This window comes from Leptodactylus fuscus, chromosome 6, assembly GCF_031893055.1.
Source record: "Leptodactylus fuscus isolate aLepFus1 chromosome 6, aLepFus1.hap2, whole genome shotgun sequence".
In the NCBI taxonomy this organism is placed as follows: Eukaryota; Metazoa; Chordata; class Amphibia; order Anura; family Leptodactylidae; genus Leptodactylus; species Leptodactylus fuscus.
Genome location: NC_134270.1, coordinates 133396320 through 133415332, shown reverse-complemented (window position 1 = coordinate 133415332; position 19013 = coordinate 133396320). Strand labels below are relative to the sequence as shown.

General features: G+C 42.6%; 2 protein-coding genes across 4 annotated transcripts in view; both read right to left on the bottom strand.

Annotated features, from left to right (window-relative positions):
• The window catches only part of ITGB4 (integrin subunit beta 4), a 38688-nt gene extending 32460 nt beyond the window's left edge, over positions 1-6228 (bottom strand). Inside the window, exon 1 of one of the 2 annotated variants that reach the window (XM_075277240.1) lies at positions 5747-6228. In XM_075277240.1, coding sequence (XP_075133341.1) covers positions 5747-5762 — 16 coding nt within the window. In that variant the 5' untranslated portion in view covers positions 5763-6228. The remainder of the gene's footprint in view (positions 1-5746) is intronic. The other variant, XM_075277239.1, reaches the window with a different exon arrangement.
• Positions 6229-14211: 7983 nt separating this feature from the next.
• Positions 14212-19013, bottom strand: part of SAP30BP (SAP30 binding protein) — a 29716-nt gene continuing 24914 nt past the window's right edge. For both annotated transcript variants that reach the window (XM_075278745.1, XM_075278746.1), the window contains 6 exons: positions 18307-18398; positions 18112-18172; positions 17169-17220; positions 16156-16214; positions 15450-15534; positions 14212-14624 (listed from right to left, as the gene is read on the bottom strand). In XM_075278745.1, coding sequence (XP_075134846.1) covers positions 14443-14624; positions 15450-15534; positions 16156-16214; positions 17169-17220; positions 18112-18172; positions 18307-18398 — 531 coding nt within the window. In that variant the 3' untranslated portion in view covers positions 14212-14442. The remainder of the gene's footprint in view (positions 14625-15449; positions 15535-16155; positions 16215-17168; positions 17221-18111; positions 18173-18306; positions 18399-19013) is intronic.

The window sequence follows — 19013 nt, the reverse complement described above, 5'->3', positions numbered from 1 at the left end:
ATGCATGTCTGTGGGGGGTTGGAAGGAATAGCTGTTGGCCAAATGACTGTCTGGTCCATGGATATTGAAGGTGTATGGCCAGTTTTAGGCACCAAAGTGATTGACAACTGAAATACTGGCTAATTGTGACCAACCATATATGTAGTCAGTGAGGTCATCGTGATGTCATACATTCATCTGTAGTAGATGAATCTGACAGCATGTGATTGATGAAGCTTTGCTATATGATACGAGGACTTGGAGTGAGTTTTCCTCTTTCAGATTAGATACTGGATCCCTGATAATGTCACCCTGCTTTCTTATTGCCCCTGAACATAAGACGTTCAGATCCATCCCTTGTGCTCCTGCAATGACCTTGTCTTCTTTCCTAACCTCTTGCTGTAACTGGTTGCAGACTGAGCTTACCTAATGCCCTGTTATTGCTTTGCCCAAAATGAAGATGTGTAGGAGTAAAGACAGAAAACCTCTGTTACACAATGGAAACATTCACTAGGCTGAATATGTTTGGGCAGGAAGGAGATACAATATCTGTGTATGTGTGACTCCTTGTAACTCCTTGTAACTTGGCCTACGCTTTGTTTCGAAGTTAATATACACTCACCGGCCACTTTATTAGGTACACCTGTCCAACTGCTCGTTAACACTTAATTTCTAATCAGCCAATCACATGGCGGCAACTCAGTGCATTTAGGCATGTAGACATGGTCAAGACAATCTCCTGCAGCTCAAACCGAGCATCAGTATGGGGAAGAAAGGTGATTTGAGTGCCTTTGAACGTGGCATGGTTGTTGGTGCCAGAAGGGCTGGTCTGAGTATTTCAGAAACTGCTGATCTACTGGAATTTTCACGCACAACCATCTCTAGGGTTTACAGAGAATGGTCCGAAAAAGAAAAAACATCCAGTGAGCGGCAGTTCTGTGGGCGGAAATGCGTTGTTGATGCCAGAGGTCAGAGGAGAATGGCCAGACTGGTTCGAGCTGATAGAAAGGCAACAGTGACTCAAATAGCCACCCGTTACAACCAAGGTAGCCAGAAGAGCATCTCTGAACGCCACACAGTACGTCGAACTTTGAGGCAGATGGGCTACAGCAGCAGAAGACCACACCGGGTGCCACTCCTTTCAGCTAAGAACAGGAAACTGAGGCTACAATTTGCACAAGCTCATCGAAATTGGACAATTGAAGATTGGAAAAACGTTGCCTGGTCTGATGAGTCTCGATTTCTGCTGCGACATTCGGATGGTAGGGTCAGAATTTGGCGTCAACAACATGAAAGCATGGATCCATCCTGCCTTGTATCAACGGTTCAGGCTGGTGGTGGTGGTGTCATGGTGTGGGGAATATTTTCTTGGCACTCTTTGGGCCCCTTGGTACCAATTGAGCATCATTGCAACGCCAAAGCCTACCTGAGTATTGTTGCTGACCATGTCCATCCCTTTATGACCACAATGTACCCAACATCTGATGGCTACTTTCAGCAGGATAATGCAATGCCATGTCATAAAGCTGGAATCATCTCAGACTGGTTTCTTGAACATGACAATGAGTTCACTGTACTCCAATGGCCTCCACAGTCACCAGATCTCAATCCAATAGAGCATCTTTGGGATGTGGTGGAACAGGAGATTCGCATCATGGATGTGCAGCCGACAAATCTGCGGCAACTGTGTGATGCCATCATGTCAATATGGACCAAAATCTCTGAGGAATGCTTCCAGCACCTTGTTGAATCTATGCCACGAAGAATTGAGGCAGTTCTGAAGGCAAAAGGGGGTCCAACGCGTTACTAGCATGGTGTACCTAATAAAGTGGCCGGTGAGTGTATATTGCTATATATAATATAATATTATGTGTGGAAAATGCAGGTAAGGACTAGAGACAATGCTGAGGCCAGGAGGAAGGTCAGTAATATTTCTACAGGATGCATACTATGTAATACCTGCTTAAAGGGGTCAATTAAAGATGTGCAGGGGTCCAACACCCAGACCCTTAGCTGATCAACTGTTTAAAGAGATTGCAGCCTTAACCTCTTATACATTTATATAGTGGCTGTGCTTGTTATCACAGCGCAGCCCATTTACTTGAATAGGACTGAGCTGTGATCAGGCCATGCAAGAATGTGGAGCTTTCAACCAGCTGATCCACAGGGGCCCTGGTTGTTGCACCCCCACAGATCGTCAATTGATGATCTATCCTAGGGATAGATCGACAATTAACAAGTTGTGGAAAACCCGTTTAATATGTATGGTTGTGTTTTGACTTTCCCCTGATGGCAGATGTCAGGGGAAAAGAAGGATTGGACATGCTGGATTTAAACATGCCTGATCCTTATGTCACCAGTGATGATAAGTCACCACTAGAGATGTCTGGCAGCAGATCACTCACCTCTCCTTATGGAGAAGCATGCATGCCTGGCTCCATTGAGCCATTGAGCATGTATGTGTATCTATATGTGTGTGTGTGTGTGGGGGGGGGGGGTTAGAGGGAATCAGGTGTTTGGCTATATTTTAGGCCATATAGATCTGCATGTCATAGAAAGCAGATGTCCCAGTCCAAATAAGCAAGGTATGTATAAAAGTGAAGTATGTTGAGAGCATATATATATATATATATATATATATATATATATATATATATATACTAAAGGTAAAGCTGCCTTTATTGCAGGATATGACTGATAATTGTAATGACCATTCTAGTAAATGTTATGTATGATACTGTAATATTTATTTGCATGTAATTTCTTAGCTTGCCATATTCTTGTACTTTAGTATGCCTCTTGACCTGTGTGACCTGCTTTTTTTTCCTTGTCCGTTCATTCTCTCGCCTCACATTTCAGCCCATACATTTGTGTTTCTGCTGACTACCAGGCCGACCTTGGATGACCCGTCTGACTGCTGACTGACTAAAACACTGACCTCCAGTATATATCTGTATCCACACCTTGGTGTGACCAGACATACTCCTAATGCTGGTCCCATTAACCAAGCCATACTGAAACTTTTTGTTCTGTAGACCTCAACCAGACCAGGGACTATAGCAGATCAATCTGTAAAGGGATGTGGGATGTCTTCCTGGTTGGCAGTCTGTATCTATATCTATACTTCCATCAGTCTTGTCTAGAAGCCCAGTGTTGTCAATGGTAAACTCACAAAATCATGTATCTGCCAAGACCTGGTGAAGTTAAAGGGGTTATATGAAAAGTTTATATGAACGTCTTCTGTGTGTAGACTGTGATTGTATAACAGATCACTGCTGGTCTCCACTTCCTGGTCCCTCTTGACACACAGGAAGTCACGACTCAGCCAATCACTGGTTAAGCAGAGACTCAGCAGTGATTGGCTGAAAGGACATTTCCTGGTACTTCCTGTGTGTTGAGATGAGACAGGAAGTAGAGACCAGAGTGGAATCTGGCAAATGTCAGTGTGGCAGGAATTTGAAGAATACCCTTTTTGAACAATTTTTTTTTAACCCATTCAAAGCCTGGTTAATTTTTTTATCCTGTCAAACAATCCCTTATAGGAGGATATACTGCATACATTAAACATCTGCATTTGATGTCTGTCTATGCATGGTACCTGTCTAGTAGTTTGGTGGGTCTTAGGTGGATAGTCCCAAGCGTATCATGGTATGCCTTCTCTACACACCTTATATTCCTAAATCTGACCCCTTGACCCTATGGATTGGTGAGTGACCTCCACTATGTACAATACAGGTGATTGTATTTGCCCAGAGTAAGCACTCCCAGATCAATACTGCGGTCAAAGAACCAATTGTCATCTGTGGTCTATGGCACATGTAGTTGGGATTGTTTACTCATGGGCTAGAACAAGGCACCCCATATAGTAGACAATACTGGCAGTCATAAATGCTATTTACACCTAGGACTGCTGTGACAGGTTGGAAGGACATTACCTTATTAGTATGGGAAAAAGATATTCAGAATCTAAGAACAAGCTCTGAAAAATCTATATGCTTTCCACCTAAACAACCCAATTTATCTTTAGTTGCCAAAATTTCTGCAACAAATCTGCCACATATGAATTCACCCGATTACCTACGACTCTGATTTCTATATGTACATGTGGTGATTCCCATTGCTCCAGACTATATGGTCCTGTTGCCAGGCATGGCTATCAGTTTATGATGTCTGCTGTAAAAAAGCACTTAGTGCCGCCATTAGTACTGTTAATGGTGGTCACTGTCTCTACAACTAAGTAAACATCTGGACCTGCTCTCCATTGTAAAGAACACTGCACCGTGCAGACACTTCTACCCAGAGTGTACAGACTCGCCTTCCAAAGCAAACCCTCCAGGTATGTTTTCTGCTGACACGTACCTGATCACACCCTGATAGCACAAGTAACAACAATGGCAGATATCTAACAAAACAGCGTTGTATACCTTACTAGTCCCATCACATATCTGTCTACACAGCACCATGTTTACTAAATTGTATAAGAGCTACCAAGACGTTTCCACCAAGTTCCCAAGGATTCTGTTTACGGAAAACCTTCCTAGGCATGAAAATCTACGGCATGTGGCGGAAAGGTAAAAGGTCCTGCAGAAGGTAGAAGACTTCTTATCACTTTTACAGTAGAAAGTATTACTCCCTCTCTTGTATTGGGGGAAATTTAGAAGAACCTACGCTACCCCTACTCTATGGAGAAGATTATAAGAGACAAGATAATCCTTTAATAGTCCCACCATGGGGAAATTCAAGTCAATGGTCAATGGAAGAATTACTAAAAGATGGCCATACACTTTAGATAGAAGTGGGCTGATGGTTGAACACATGTTGAACGAATGATCATCTGGTGAAGGATCGATCCGCCGATACAGTCATGCACGTGTTACTCCATATTAGCCATTACAGTTGATCAGACACCGAGCAAAGGACAAGCGATCTTTCTCAGAACAGTCATCCATGGAAAGTTTTCTCATGGACTACCTACTATCAGTCGAAAACATGGCCAACTTCTTCCAGATGATGGTGGTCTATCATGGGTTGGCTACAAGGATTATGAACGATTGTCCATTTTGATCAACTTTACACTACGGCTCTGTTCACATCTGCTCTACTCATTCCTGCTCTTCTGTTCCATTCTAAGAGCAGAACAACAATAAAAACAGTAGAGCTGGACCCGTCAATGACCGATATTAATGGCGCCCATTGACTATGGGGTCTGTTAGATTTCCGTCATGGTGTTTGCTATTTTGTAATAACTTATGCATCGTCTATGACATAGGATCCTTACAGTGCCTCTAGTACAGATGTGAACACCGCCTAACGCGTATACCCGCCTTTACAACTAACTGTAAACTTTTACACTGTAACGAACACAAGTAATTCAAAGATATTGTTAACCTTTTCCGTTCCAGAAAGCCTATCTTAAGTTTAGCAGTGACCTACAGTACATGAAACAATAGTGTAAAAAAACCAGCAAATTTCTAAATGCTAAAAAAACAAGACTTAAAGGCGTTTGGGGCAAAGATTAATTTTCCTTACACCTGAGAAAACAGACTCTTCCTGATCATTCAGCTCAGGCGGACGGTGTATGGACTGGGTAGTGACAGTATTCTTTGAACTTGACACCTTTGTAGTTAGATATCCTCTATTCTTTGCACATTGCCATGGGCTGTGCAGTTGTTTGCAATCTGTATGGTGCAACCCGGTAATGTCTGTCTATGTTAGTTTATATTCTATGCTTGCAAAAAATTTTTTTTACAAGTTTGCTTTGACTTACCAGAAGAAAGTTTCATCCAGTAGAGAACCAAATCCCAAAAGGTTTAATGTGATATCCCAGTGATTGTGATCCTGCGCAGAAGGGAACTAAAGGTATGCCAACTCTCAGCTCTGCCCTTTTGTAATCCTTCACGGTTGATGGTATCCTACTCAAAACAAGGTCCAGAGAGAAAATTTGGAGTTCAGTCTTCTGCAGGAGAGACAGGTCCTTCCCTCCCCTTTTGTGGAAACAGTGCAAGAGAGGGAGAGGAAAAAAAAGAGTTTTATGGACGCCTGTGCGTGACTCAGACCTTGCTCTGCTGTCTCTGACATTCCATAGACTTGTGAGCACACCTGGAGGGCAGGTACAATGCGGGAACAGCCCTTCCTCCCCCTTACCATCTACTCCCCCTCTTCTGATCCCTCTCACTTTCTCCACACACCCGTGTAAGATAATGCTGGAAGTGAGAAAGATTTCAGCCACTGAGTCCTCAGTCCTTTCAGTTCACAGTTAGAGAAAAAAATGATTGTTAGTGGGGAGGTGGAGGCATGAAGGGGGGGCATGGAGAGAACAAAAGGCAAAACACTGAATTAAACCATCCTCCCCCTGCCCAGAATGCAGTATCTGGATCAACAGGACGGCTGTGCTGAGCTGATCTTGACACTGAATGCTGCTGGGCAATGTGTTATAGCTTATACTGCAAGTTCAACTGCATGCCCACCCGCTGCAGACCCGTGCCCACTGTGCCCCACAAACAAGTCCTCAACACAAGGATAGTGACTAATGGTTGTATATCATAAAGTATAAGATTTTACAGATTACATCTAGCTGAATAATTTTGTAAAACCATTACTTTACAAATAAAATATATTATGTATTATTATTCCTGATGATCCTGAGTTACAGCCTGTATTATTGTCCAGAGCTGCGTTTATAATTCTGCTGGCACCAGAGCTGGAATCTCCCAGGATTACTTTGTCTGTACACAGCTTGTTATGGCAAGTGCAGCGCACCTGTAGTGAAACCTGAAGAAGGATAATGTGCTTGTTCACTGTAATGTAGGAGCTATGTTATGCTTCGTTCACACTTGCGTCTGGTATGTGTCCATCGTGAATCTGCCTTAAGATCAGAAAAACGGTTTGGAAACGGTTTGGTTAAAAACTCATTAACGCAGATGTGAACCGGGCTATACACAACTGACCGCCTCAAAACTGTTTTTTTTTAACATTGAGGTCTATGCAAGATGGACACAAACGGATTACAACGAATAGTCATATGTTTGTGTCTGTTTTGCAATCCGTTTTTCTCTCTGTGCATGCTCAGAATGAAGAAAGAAAAAGAAAAAAAACGGATTGGACACAACTGACACAAATGGTCTGTTCTTTTTAATGGACACCCACTGACTATCCACTGAAAAAAGACAGATTCTGGTATCCACTGTGTAACCGTTTGGAATGCTATTTGTACCAAACCGTTTTTTTTTTTATTTTAAATGGTTTGCAAGCGGTCGGACACCGGGTGTAAGTGTGAACAAAGCATAATGTCCATAATGCCCTGGAAAATAATGGGACCCCAAAGGACCCTCTAACAAAATATTCCACTATTGTACATGGCACAAGGTAGGTAGGAGCCCTATTACTGATTTTGTACTGGTGTAGAGGAGGTTCAAGTTACACTTCTGTGCACCTTCCTACTAAATTGGATGTCCTGGTGTTTCCATAAGAATATTTATGGCAGTATGTAGGAAAATAAATAGGGTGAAAAAGCAGAGAAGACAGATACAATCTTCAAGAAGTACTGAAGACAATGGTCCAGATTAAGTAATCCTGTCTGATCTGTAGACACAGTAAATGCAGTGTCAGTTTTATCATCTTGTCTAACATTAGAGCTAATAGTTTATGCCAATTTGCGTACTACATTGTAAACCATGCCCTCTTTGCACTATGCCATGTTCCCCTGTTGAACGTGTCAGAAAAGGCGTTTTCCGCAGCAAAAAAGCGCTGCAGGAAAAACTGTAGCAGCATCACATCACAGTTTTACCTGCAGCGCTCTTAAAGGAAATTACGCAAACGTTTCCTCCGCAGACTTTCTGTCTCAATTATACGTATGGGGAAACCGCCAGCGTTTCTGTAAATATAATTGACATGCTGTGATTTCCAAAACCACGCCGGGTTTGCCAGGTTTATTCTATAGTGTTTTAACTTTTACCATGTTTAAAGGGAACCTGTCATATTAAACACACAGTCTGATCTGTAAGTGGCATGTTATACAGCAAGTGTAGCTGAGACATTGATATATAGTATTATGGGATAAGATTTAGTAGAACTTGTAAACTATTAATTGAAATATCTGTTCTTTCTGTGCTTAGGAAACCAGGGCGTGCCTGAGCTAACATTGTAGATTCCATAAAAGATGTTGGAAACAAAATAACACAGCATGCCATGTTATTATTTCTGGTAAAATGACAGACGCCATGCTGGAAATCAATAGCGTCCGTCAGGTGACGTCATGGAGATTAAGGGTAGGTTCACATAGTGGAAAATGAAGAGGAATTCCTCTTTATTTTCTGCCGCCATTTTCCAGCTGCGTTATATCCACGACAGAGTCTTCAGATGCGAAATCTGTGGGAATATTGAGCAGGGCGCTTATTTCAGTGTCCGCTATGATCTCCGCTTCACATTGAAAACAATGGCATATAAAATCTGGGCGGAATTTGCAGCTGATTTGGGGGAGAAATGCGCCCTCAAATCCACAGTAAATTCCTCCTTGTCAAAGCCAAGAATGGCTACAAAAGGAATGGGAAATATATCGTAAGTTTTAATACTTCTACCTTCTGCTCAATCCACTCCTGACAATGGCTCAAAAAATGCAGCAAAATCTGCAACAAAAACCTGCATTTTTCGCAACGTTGGGCGTCAAACTAAATTACGTTTTCTATCCTTACAACCAAACAAAAAAACATGAATACAAAATGTAAATGTGAACACAGCCTAATCCATATTTCCAATGTGCTGCTTGTTCGATCAGGGTTTGTATTCTCCTTATAGAAGACTAACAAATACAGTCTCTATATTTTGCACCGTATTTGATGTTTTTGTATCTACAATAAACAAAAAACAGCTATAAATCTTCATTCCCATCCATACACTTAGTCACGTTAGGTAAAACTTTTCTATATAATAGATATAGATCAGGCCACAGTCTCTGAGGAGGGGCGCAGGGGCCCGCTGCTGAGTTTAACCCCACACCACGGCATAGCAAGTCTTATTAGAATAACAATTGAGCGCCTTGAAGTTATTGTGCCGAGCAGGCGCTGACCTTTGAGCAGACACAGGACAAGTGTGTGGGAATGGGAGGCGCTGCCGCTTTTCTTCCTTTCCTCACAGATACACCAATATATTGTTAATTCCCTCATATGTCTTTTAGGCGGGAAAGAGGAGACATTTGTATTTCTCAGACTTTTCTGAGTCATCTGGTCCCAGTTCACTTATTTCGAGTCCTTGGGCCTGTTACTTTATAAAAAATCCTTCTGGGCTGCACTTAATGGAGGAGGCCGCAGCGGCGTACACACAGGATCAGACCTCATACACACTGGGCCTCATGAAATAAGAGGAAATGTGGTCTGTGACAACCGATCGGAGTCCATGTCTAATTCTCCGAGTGCAGTTTAGTCATTGAAGGGTAAGCGCAGGCTATAATAACCATTACATAGTCAGCCATTAAAGGGGCTGTCTACTTTGAATGCCTATTTCCAAATACACTTACAGTGAATTGTGACTTTAAAGGGGATGTCTCAGGGAAATTACTTCTGTCCATATTGCTATAGTTGCCAAAGTAATCCAGTTGGTCTCAGCCCTTCCTATTCTGGGACTGTAACTATAATATTGCCCATTGTGTCCTATGGAGGGGAGCGCCCTGCTTACCAGTGCCCATCTATATGTCAGAACATTATATAGATTAAACCTGCCTAAGGACCCATTCGCACAATGGAATCTGGTTCTGATGTCGATTCAGCCCTGATGCCTCCTATTGTTTTCAATGGTAGGCAGTGATTGAAAAAATAAGCCCTGCTTAAAAAAAAGGCCCCAGGCAGATGTCTGCCTCAAATTCCTCTTCATTTTCCGCTTTCTGAATTTAGTTTAAGCCTGGTTTTCTCTGGTGAATGATATCTATGGCATTTTAAAGGGGCTGTGCTATTATCAACACTTAACCCCTATCTACAGGACATGGGATAAGTGATCGCAGGGGGCCTGACTGCTGGGCCCCCCTATTGATCAGTAGGATGGGGGGACTGAAATCCACTTCATTCACACCTAATACAGTGAGCACTGCGGGAGATTACAGTCCCAGCAGCCCCACAGAAGTGAGTGGAGCACGGGTCACACAAGACCACTTGCATTCCATTCACTTCTATGGGGGTCTTCTGCAGCGCCCACAGCCCCATTAGAGTGAATCACTGGGGTGCCCATTGTTCAGGCTCGCAGCAATCAGATTATTATCACCCATTCCCGTGGACAAGGGATAAGTGACCATATCAGCACAAACCCTTCAAGTAAATACCTGCATTCCCTGTACATTTCTAGAGTAGTTTATCATCAAATGTCGCAATGTGTTCTTCTGTTATTCCTCCTGGAAGAGTGTGACCCTACAAAGTCCGACACTTTATTCAGTGCTACAGGTGCCAGACTATATAGAGGCACATTGTATTTATGAAAGGAATGGTAACAAGGCCCATGTATTTATTATTTTCAGGAAGGATAATGGGATGAACAGCACTGTGATCTTTTCCGGGGAGGCAGAAGAGTGAATCGGTTATATTTTAATACAGTGATCAGGAGTCTCATCTATTAGTCATAGTGAAGACTGGCTTCAAAGTACATTGTAACTCTCAAAGATAGGTGGCACCACTGTTGGAATGGTGCACTGCTCCTTTATAAAGCAGTCAGCAGGATTGGGCAGTCATAGATTAACTATTCCTGTTGAGGAGCGGCTCTTTTTTCTCCGCTAATCTAGATTGGCATAGAATGACTGTTGTTACATGCCAATGGGACAGTGCGGCAGGAATCACTGCTGTAACACTAAGGCTGGGGCTACAAGGTGACTCTGGTGGTGCAACCAAAGACCACTGTTGTCCTGTGACTAATGTAAGTGAGTGGAATCACACTGCAACATTTGACTGCTAAATGCAAAAAAAAAAAAACTCCAAAAAAACAAAAACAAAACTTTCACTTTTCAATCTTTTGGAACTAGAAGTCACAGTACCCTTGAGTTTGCAATTTACCTCAGAGGCAGGATCCCCACTGATCATAATGTGGTGACACATCCTAGCGAGATTCCATGAAAAAAGGGTATACCCCTCCAATATTGTCCTAGATGATATCTGCTGTGTGTGGCACATGTTTTAGGTGTGAGCCAATATGCCAATGACTAGCACCAAATGGTACTTAAGTAGAAGCACCAGGTAAGTGGTCTAGGCCTACCACTAGTTATAGGATCATTGCAATTCACTAGTTGTGTATCTATGGGTGTGTGACTGTACAAACAGTCTATATAAGAATTTTATATCGCATGGTTCTAGGATTCCCGTGGCCATAGTGTTTACGCAGAGGCTTCCTGCTCTGGAGATGTACAGTACGTAGTGTTAATATAAGGGATGAGCCTGGGCTTGAGCCGCCAGAGGTGACAGATTCTGAGGAATGAGGGAGGAGCGCTCTAACACGCGTCAAGACAATCTGACTGTACATGGTGCTACCTTAGGGCTCTCCTGCTTGCAGGGTTTGTTTTATTTACATGGATATCACTATAGCATTATCGTCTCGACTTAGAAATATTAAAGGGGACTCCGTGTTCAAGCACAAGTCAATATACGCAAGTTCATTCCAGTCAGAAAGGTTTGCCGGATTAGTAATATATTATCTTGTAGATCTGCTTTTGATAAAGTGGAAAAGCACAGACCTTTCTCAAGAGAACATGTCAGTTAAAGCAAAGTCGGGGTACACCCTGACCTTTCTTGTCACAAAACGGTGGGAGAATGCTGCATAATTTTTTTTTTTTTTTTTGTTACATAATTTCACAGAAGGAGATACAATTTACATCTAGTACTTCTATAAGTAAAATAGCAAAACATAGGCTGAAAGTTTTGGAATGACAGTTAAAGGGATATTCCCACTGTGGGACATTTATGCTTATGCATATTCCTGGAAGTCCCCACAGAAGTGAATGGAGAGATCTGCGCATTCACAGTGTACTCTTCATTCACTGCAGCCATGACACGGGGGTCATGATCCTCCTTCTTGAGAATGTTGTTGGGACCTTCATTTATGGGAAAACCCTTTAATGGTGTGCAATAAATGGGAAGTCTGTAAGAAGTTAACATTACATTAGGTGTAGTTATGAATCTTGGAGGAAAAGCAGCTACGCAAACTTGCGGTACGGCTGCCAAGTTGCTTGAGGTCATAAAATCTGTTTTGGAACTCAGTTGTAAATGTTGCAACCAAACAGCTCAGAAACCTTTGTTCATAGGGCATTGCATAATTTGGTTTTCCATGGCCAAGCAGTCACACCAAGTCTAAAATGGTTATGCACAATGCCAAGTGTGTATGAAGTGTTGGCTAGAACACACTGACATATAAAGAATGGTAACCATGCTCTGACAGGTCACTGCTGTTACACTCGCCAGTTGAAGGTGTCCATCACTTGATGCTAATATAGATTGACCCTGAGTGGCGTCCATATTGGCAGCAACAAGTCCCCTCATGACAAGTGAAGATTTGTTGCAAGTAGATAACACCGATGCATATATATAGGGTATATGTATTACCTATGCTGTAGCAGGGCCCCAACCCTGCAGCATTATTACATAAGACTAACAATTTCAAGCTCTTTTCTATAAATAAGAAGTCTTTACATCTAAAAGGGAATTCATCACCTTTTTTCTACTGGGAGTGAAATATCACTTTTTTTTCTAATCCATTTTTAATTTTCAGATTGCAGATTTTATCGAGTTCTATTTTCTGGACATGGCCCTAGGCAGCAATAGACTGGATCTGACTCATGACGTCTATGGGAGAGTTTTCTATGAACATCATGTATTGTCAGTAGTGGACACAGTGATAGGCCATCCATGTTCTCTATAGAGGTGTTATCTTCTATTGTAATTATATCTATGATATAAATTAAAGGGGTTGTCCCATCACAAGGATCCTATGTATACCTCTTGTTAATGTGGACGTAAGACTTTTCCTAAATACATTGCTTCAGCTAAACTGCTTTGTTTGTCCACTATCTTATTTTATTCAATTCTTTGTGGCCACAGCCCTGACTTAGCTGCTCATGAGTCAAGTGATGTATCTACTGCTCTCAGGGGGAAGGAGGAGGGGCTAAGTGCAGGGAGCCAGCCTGTGTATCTAGCTAATCCTGTGTCTACACCACGTGACGTACCTCCCTGCTAGCAGATAGGGGAGAGGAGCTGCTTTCATTTCTTCTGTTCTCCCAGTTATCAGGCTAGCTAATTCAGCTGTGTTCATTATGGCAGAGACAGGCAGTGTCTGTATGTAACACAGAATTAAGTTGCTGCTGCCTGTATTTCATAGTCCAATATGGGTGGGCGGAGCTACACACAAATTTGGGGGCGGAGCTAAACGGCAGGTTGCACATGAAACCCCGCGCACCAAATGATGCAAGAAACCAGGAAGAAAGAAGATTTTACAGCAGTGAAGACTGGTGAGTATGCAACGTGGGAATACCCCTTTAAGCGACTGCTGGAAAGAAAACCCCTACACAATTGCGATTATTAATCTCAGTGGCCCAAATGAAAATAGACAGTAACCTAAGGGTTAAATATATATATATATATATATATATATATATATATAATGTTGAAGGTAAGAAAAAAAAAAAAAAAAAGGTTTAATGTAAAAAGAGAGAATACCTGATTTCTGGGGGACGACCAACTGCAAGAATGGCGGTTCTGTCTATCCCCATTTCAATGCGGTGACTATTGTAAATGTGTGCCACTACCCCATCTATGAGTAAAACATAAAGGGCTCAGATGTCCCATAGAGATGAATGCAGTATGCATGTGCAACCATTGGTCCATGTGAACAAGGGACCCCCAGCTTTAAATAGCAGTGGAGTCCCCCCCCCCCAAAAAAAAATCTGACTCTTATACCCCATCATGATAGGAGAGAAGTGTTGTTTGTAGGAGGGATCATTGGGAACAGACATGAAGTTTAGGCTTGGAAGTTCTCATTGGGAACAGGTGGAGCACATTCACATACACTACTGCATATTTAAGAAAAGATCACGTGTCTAAATAGGATTCCTCTTCACTACCGTTCTGAGTCTATGGCACTAGGACAATGTAGATTTTCATGTGCCCCTTGTAGGACATAACTGGATCCAAAGTGGAAAGACACTATCCACATGTACGAGTTGTAAATGAAAACACTAAGAATTTAATAGGGAACTGAAATACAAAGAAAAGACACAAACGTCTATACATCTGAGGAGTTTCCGTTCCCAAACTGTACAGTGTGATTTCAGGTGGAGATGCTGGCTTCTGAGGGGTTAAAGAGTAGGCAGCAGAGTCTTCCCATTCAGAGTCCCCTTGTAAATCTTGTAGAGTTGCTGGCACAATGACTTCCATGCCATAAACCTTGTTCTGGGAATACTGAGCAGTTCTGAGTCAGGACAGTGCAAGTCTATTAAAAGTTATATCATTGCTTCGCCTTCTTGACAATAGTCCCTACAGCAGAGATGACCGTCGTTTTTGAGCCACTGGCGCTGGTGGTTACTGTGACAACAGAAGGCAATGTGGCAGTGGTGGTGAGGATAGTGGGCTGGGAAATGGTGGTCATTGGTATCGCAGAGTCCCACTTGCTCTTCCTTTTTTGTGCATCTGTACAGAATAATGAAAAGTAAATGAGATATAAACATGTATGACTTCACTTTATGTGCCTACACTTACAGGGGCCTACACCTGTGTTTGATTGCTTGGGGACCTGACCACTGGGACCCCCAGCGATCACAAAAACAGAGGTCCCCAAATTGCTAGAGAGAATGGAGCAGTGCAGCTTGACTACCAGTCACTCCTATGGGACAAATAGTCAAGTACCATTTTCTGTCAGTCCACAGGAGTGAATGGAAAGGTGGTCATGCCCACACACTAATGCTCCATTCAACAGGGGACTAAGCAATCACAAGAATTGGCTTCCTAATTGTCTCACTGGTGTGTTCTTAGCCATGAAACACCTGACACCAATTCACAGCAGAGTTATTAGTGCAAAGCCCATTTAAAGGGGTTATCCACCTTCCAATCCTGATGGCCTACCCTTAGGCTAGACCATCAATATTATGCTAGGGTGCAACACATGGGACGCCAACACATCAGCAATTTGAGGACAGCGAAGCTTCTGGAGTATTCTACATGCGGGGAGCTGTGCTGTTCACTTGCCATACAAACTGTGACGGTGGCTTTAGGTACTATACAGCTGCCCCATAGACTTAAGTGGGACAGAGCTGCCGTACCTAAAGCCGCCACTACTAAAATTTGTCCTGAGGTTCAGTAGCACAGTTCCCAACTTGTAAATATTACCAGGAGCCATGCTTACCCCGAGCTGATGACTTTGCAGATCTATTATTGATGTCCGATGATCTGTAGCATAAGCCATCAATATTAGAAAGTGGGTAATCCCTTTAACAGTATACTCATGTAGTTTCTCACCTGCTGTAGCTGTAGTAGTGGTGCTTGTTGTTCCTGTCGGTGCGCTGGTTGTTGTACCTTTCTTAGTTCCAGTTACAAACTCAATCTGAAAGAAAGGAGTGGTTGAGGGTAAAGTTAAATGACTGAGATGGCATAAAGTATAAATCTAGCTGACCTATGTAACAGAGGAAATTCATATTTGGCACAAATCAAGATATTGCCATGCGTTATCTGTACTTTTTGCGCTACACTCCATATAATCCTACACCTACCCCATCCCAACATATCAAAGTATTGCAGTTCAGCTCCATTCATCGGCAACATGGTACAGAATATCTATAATGCCATCTTTATTGACAGCTTGTTCTTGTGTAATGGTCAGGGTGGGTTACTGCAGCACAACTTCTATTCACATATTAGGGGGCTGAGCTGCCCTGGTCTGGCACAGCCACTACATAACTGTGCCAAGGCTCTGCTTGGTGTTCTGGCGGCTGCTCACAACTGCTGGAGTTCCAGTTGTCAAACTCCAACCTGATTTTGGCAACTTTCCTAAGGTTATGTACCCGATAAGTCTCTAACTTTATGATGACAACATTTAAGTGTTATGTATTACTATGACACAATATCAGACCATTATACAAGCATGGCTATACACGATTTGAGGATGGCCTGTAAATGGATGCTAAACCAGACTGGCCCTATCTCCATAAACTATATACATATTTACCTTTGTTCGTTCCTTCTTTGCCTTTTCTAGTTTGTCCATTTCGATCTTTTGGGCTTTTGCTGCAAAAATAAAAATAAAAATACTGAAGCACATGAAAATCTAAATAATGGATTGCAGGCATATTTATTCAGATACAATGCCATGGTGTATGGAGTCTTAGTTAATATTATAAAAGGTGGCCATACTTGATAGACCTTACAAATTTTTTGCTGCACCCCACCCCAAAAGTCCCTCAGCCCAGTACACTCCCAAAAAACGTGCAATAGTGTCCATCCCCTCCTCTGTGCCGTGCTGCCAGAGCTCGAGAAAGCAGATGGAAAAATCTTGTGCAATTTAAACAGAACATGGTACCATTTGGTTAAGAGTTTGTAGCTCTAAGGGCTCAATCACATGGGGCAAGAGGGGGCGGATTTTGACGCCAAATCCACCTCAAAATCCGCCCCCTCACAATAGAGGTATATGTAGACCGCTAGCGTCCTTTTTTCCATGAGTGGTTTGTTCCCACTAGCGGAAAAAAAGAAGCGAGCTGCCCTTTCTTAAGGCGGATTCCGCGGCCTATTCAGTCGTGGCGTCCGCCTCACGACAGCACCCTCCAGACTAGGGACATTCATTTTGCAGGCGCATTTTGGTCCTATTCTGATGTTGCTTCCCGCGTCAAAATCAGGACCAAAATACGCAGTCACAACCCCCATGTGAACTAGCCCTTATAGTTTAAAGCAAGGGCTCGGGTTTCATTAATGTACTAAATCATGCAAAGCTTAGAAAAAGAATGTATGGCTAAGTGGCAAATATTAGTCTTAAACACTGGCAATAAAACAGCTCCTTTACAAGATCATCAGATAAGAGTCAATTACCATCTACATGTACAGGAATGCCACGTGGATTTATAGGATTTGTGTCCAGACTGGTACAGGTTAAATATACAGCAAGTATGTGAAGTAGCTGAAACGCATAACAAACTTGTATTTGGAGCATTTCCTTGTCACATGCTTTGATACATAATGCGCACTTACCAAGAGACTCATAATAGGAATCTTCTGACCATCCGTGTGGATCAAACATATCCTGTAATAAACAGAAAAAACAAAGCTGTTAAATTCAACGCAGTCAATACAGGAGCATATGACACAAGCTATAAGAGTGTCCACAGCAGCCCAATGCTAACATAAGTGACAAAAGTGTTCAGTGCCTTCACAAGTTCTCCTGTATCAGCACAGCTTCATTCTTGGACTGATTTCTTCTTCATGGTTGAGGAGTGTGACCCTGTTCCCTCTGCCCCCTGCTACCTTCTTCTACACTCATATACAGTTGGTGAGATTACTTTTCCTGACATAATGCAGTGTTTTTGCCCTCCTCCCTATGACATAGCACTGCCTGTGTGATCTGCGCTCCCTGATGACTTGGGGGCGTCCCCCTTTTCCATATTCTGATCTGCTGTGTACCTCCTCCCTGCTGTTAAGAAGGACCTTTCATGAGTTGGGGCACATGCGGTTTTATACACCGCTGGAAAGCCGGTACCAGTGCCGTAGCACTTCATAGTCAGAAGGGCGTTCCTGACAGTCAGTCAGGAACGTCCTTCTTCACAGCAGCGCCTATAGCGCTGTACTGTGAGAGCGGGGAGGAACACCTAGCTCCCCTCCTGATGGTACTCGTCTATGGACGGTAGTACTCGCCTATGGTCCCCGGTCTCACGGTACAGCGCTATAGGCGCTGCTGTGAAGGATGTTCCTGACTGACTGTCAGGAACGCCCTTCTGACTGTCAAGAGCTACGGTACCGGCACCGATAGCTCTTCACCTGGGGCACAGATCGTGAAAGCCAACAGTGTGCTGAATTTCGTGCAGTCGGCTCTCCAGCGGTATATAAAAACTCATGAAAGGTCCTCTTTAACTAACACTAAGAGAAGTGGGGCAACAAAGGATCAGTGTGCGGCTTTGCTGCCAGATCTCTTACTTACCTTAGGATAATTTGTGCCAAGTTCATCAATGGAACAAAACTGGATGAGCTTTTCATAAATACTGAAAAAGAAAAAAAATAAGTCACCATAAATAACACAGAAGACCCCAATGTTTGGCTGTACCAGTAGACTACTGTATGTCCACTAACAATAATAAGTAGTGACAAGACATCTGCCCAGGGCTGCAGTGCTTACCTGGGGTTTCGGAATTCCTTTTTCTTCTGGATAATCTGATTCATGTCTGTCCCTTCTTTCAGCTTCCTTTCATACAGTTTGTGAATTTTCTCCTACGAAGAGATAGTTTAGATACATTGATAAATACACCTGATAGATGTGCAGATCACGAATGACAATGTATAATGCTCAGGGTCAACTTCAAAACACAAATCTAAATTTCATAGGAAGCCACATTAGCCTCAAATATTAAAACTTAATTTAGGTCTTCATTATCAGATTGGTGGTAGTTTGACATTACACACAGCGCCATCCATAGTGCCTTAGTACTGCATCTTAGTGACTACTAGGTAGTCGGGAGTAGCTACACAACCTTATACTAATGGTTGTAGTCAGCAAATGAGAAAGTTATCAAAAGGGAAAAAAAGCAAAACAAAAATCCCTCTCATACAGAGACTGCTAAATTAGAGCCATTAGATGCCGGACACTATTAAATAGGAAGATCCTCCAATGTTTTTTACATTGTTACATGGCATAAAAATTAAGCAAATCTGCAAATTCCTGTCTATAGACGTAGGATTTACGTCAGCATTGTACGTAGCCAAAGTCCCCTGCCGTATTTTATATAAGAGGCTCAGTTTAGAGCAATTTCCTGAAATGCACAGACCACTTTAGCTGTATATCCTGAAGCGATCTATTCTGTCCAATGTGTGCCAGCTGTAATTTGT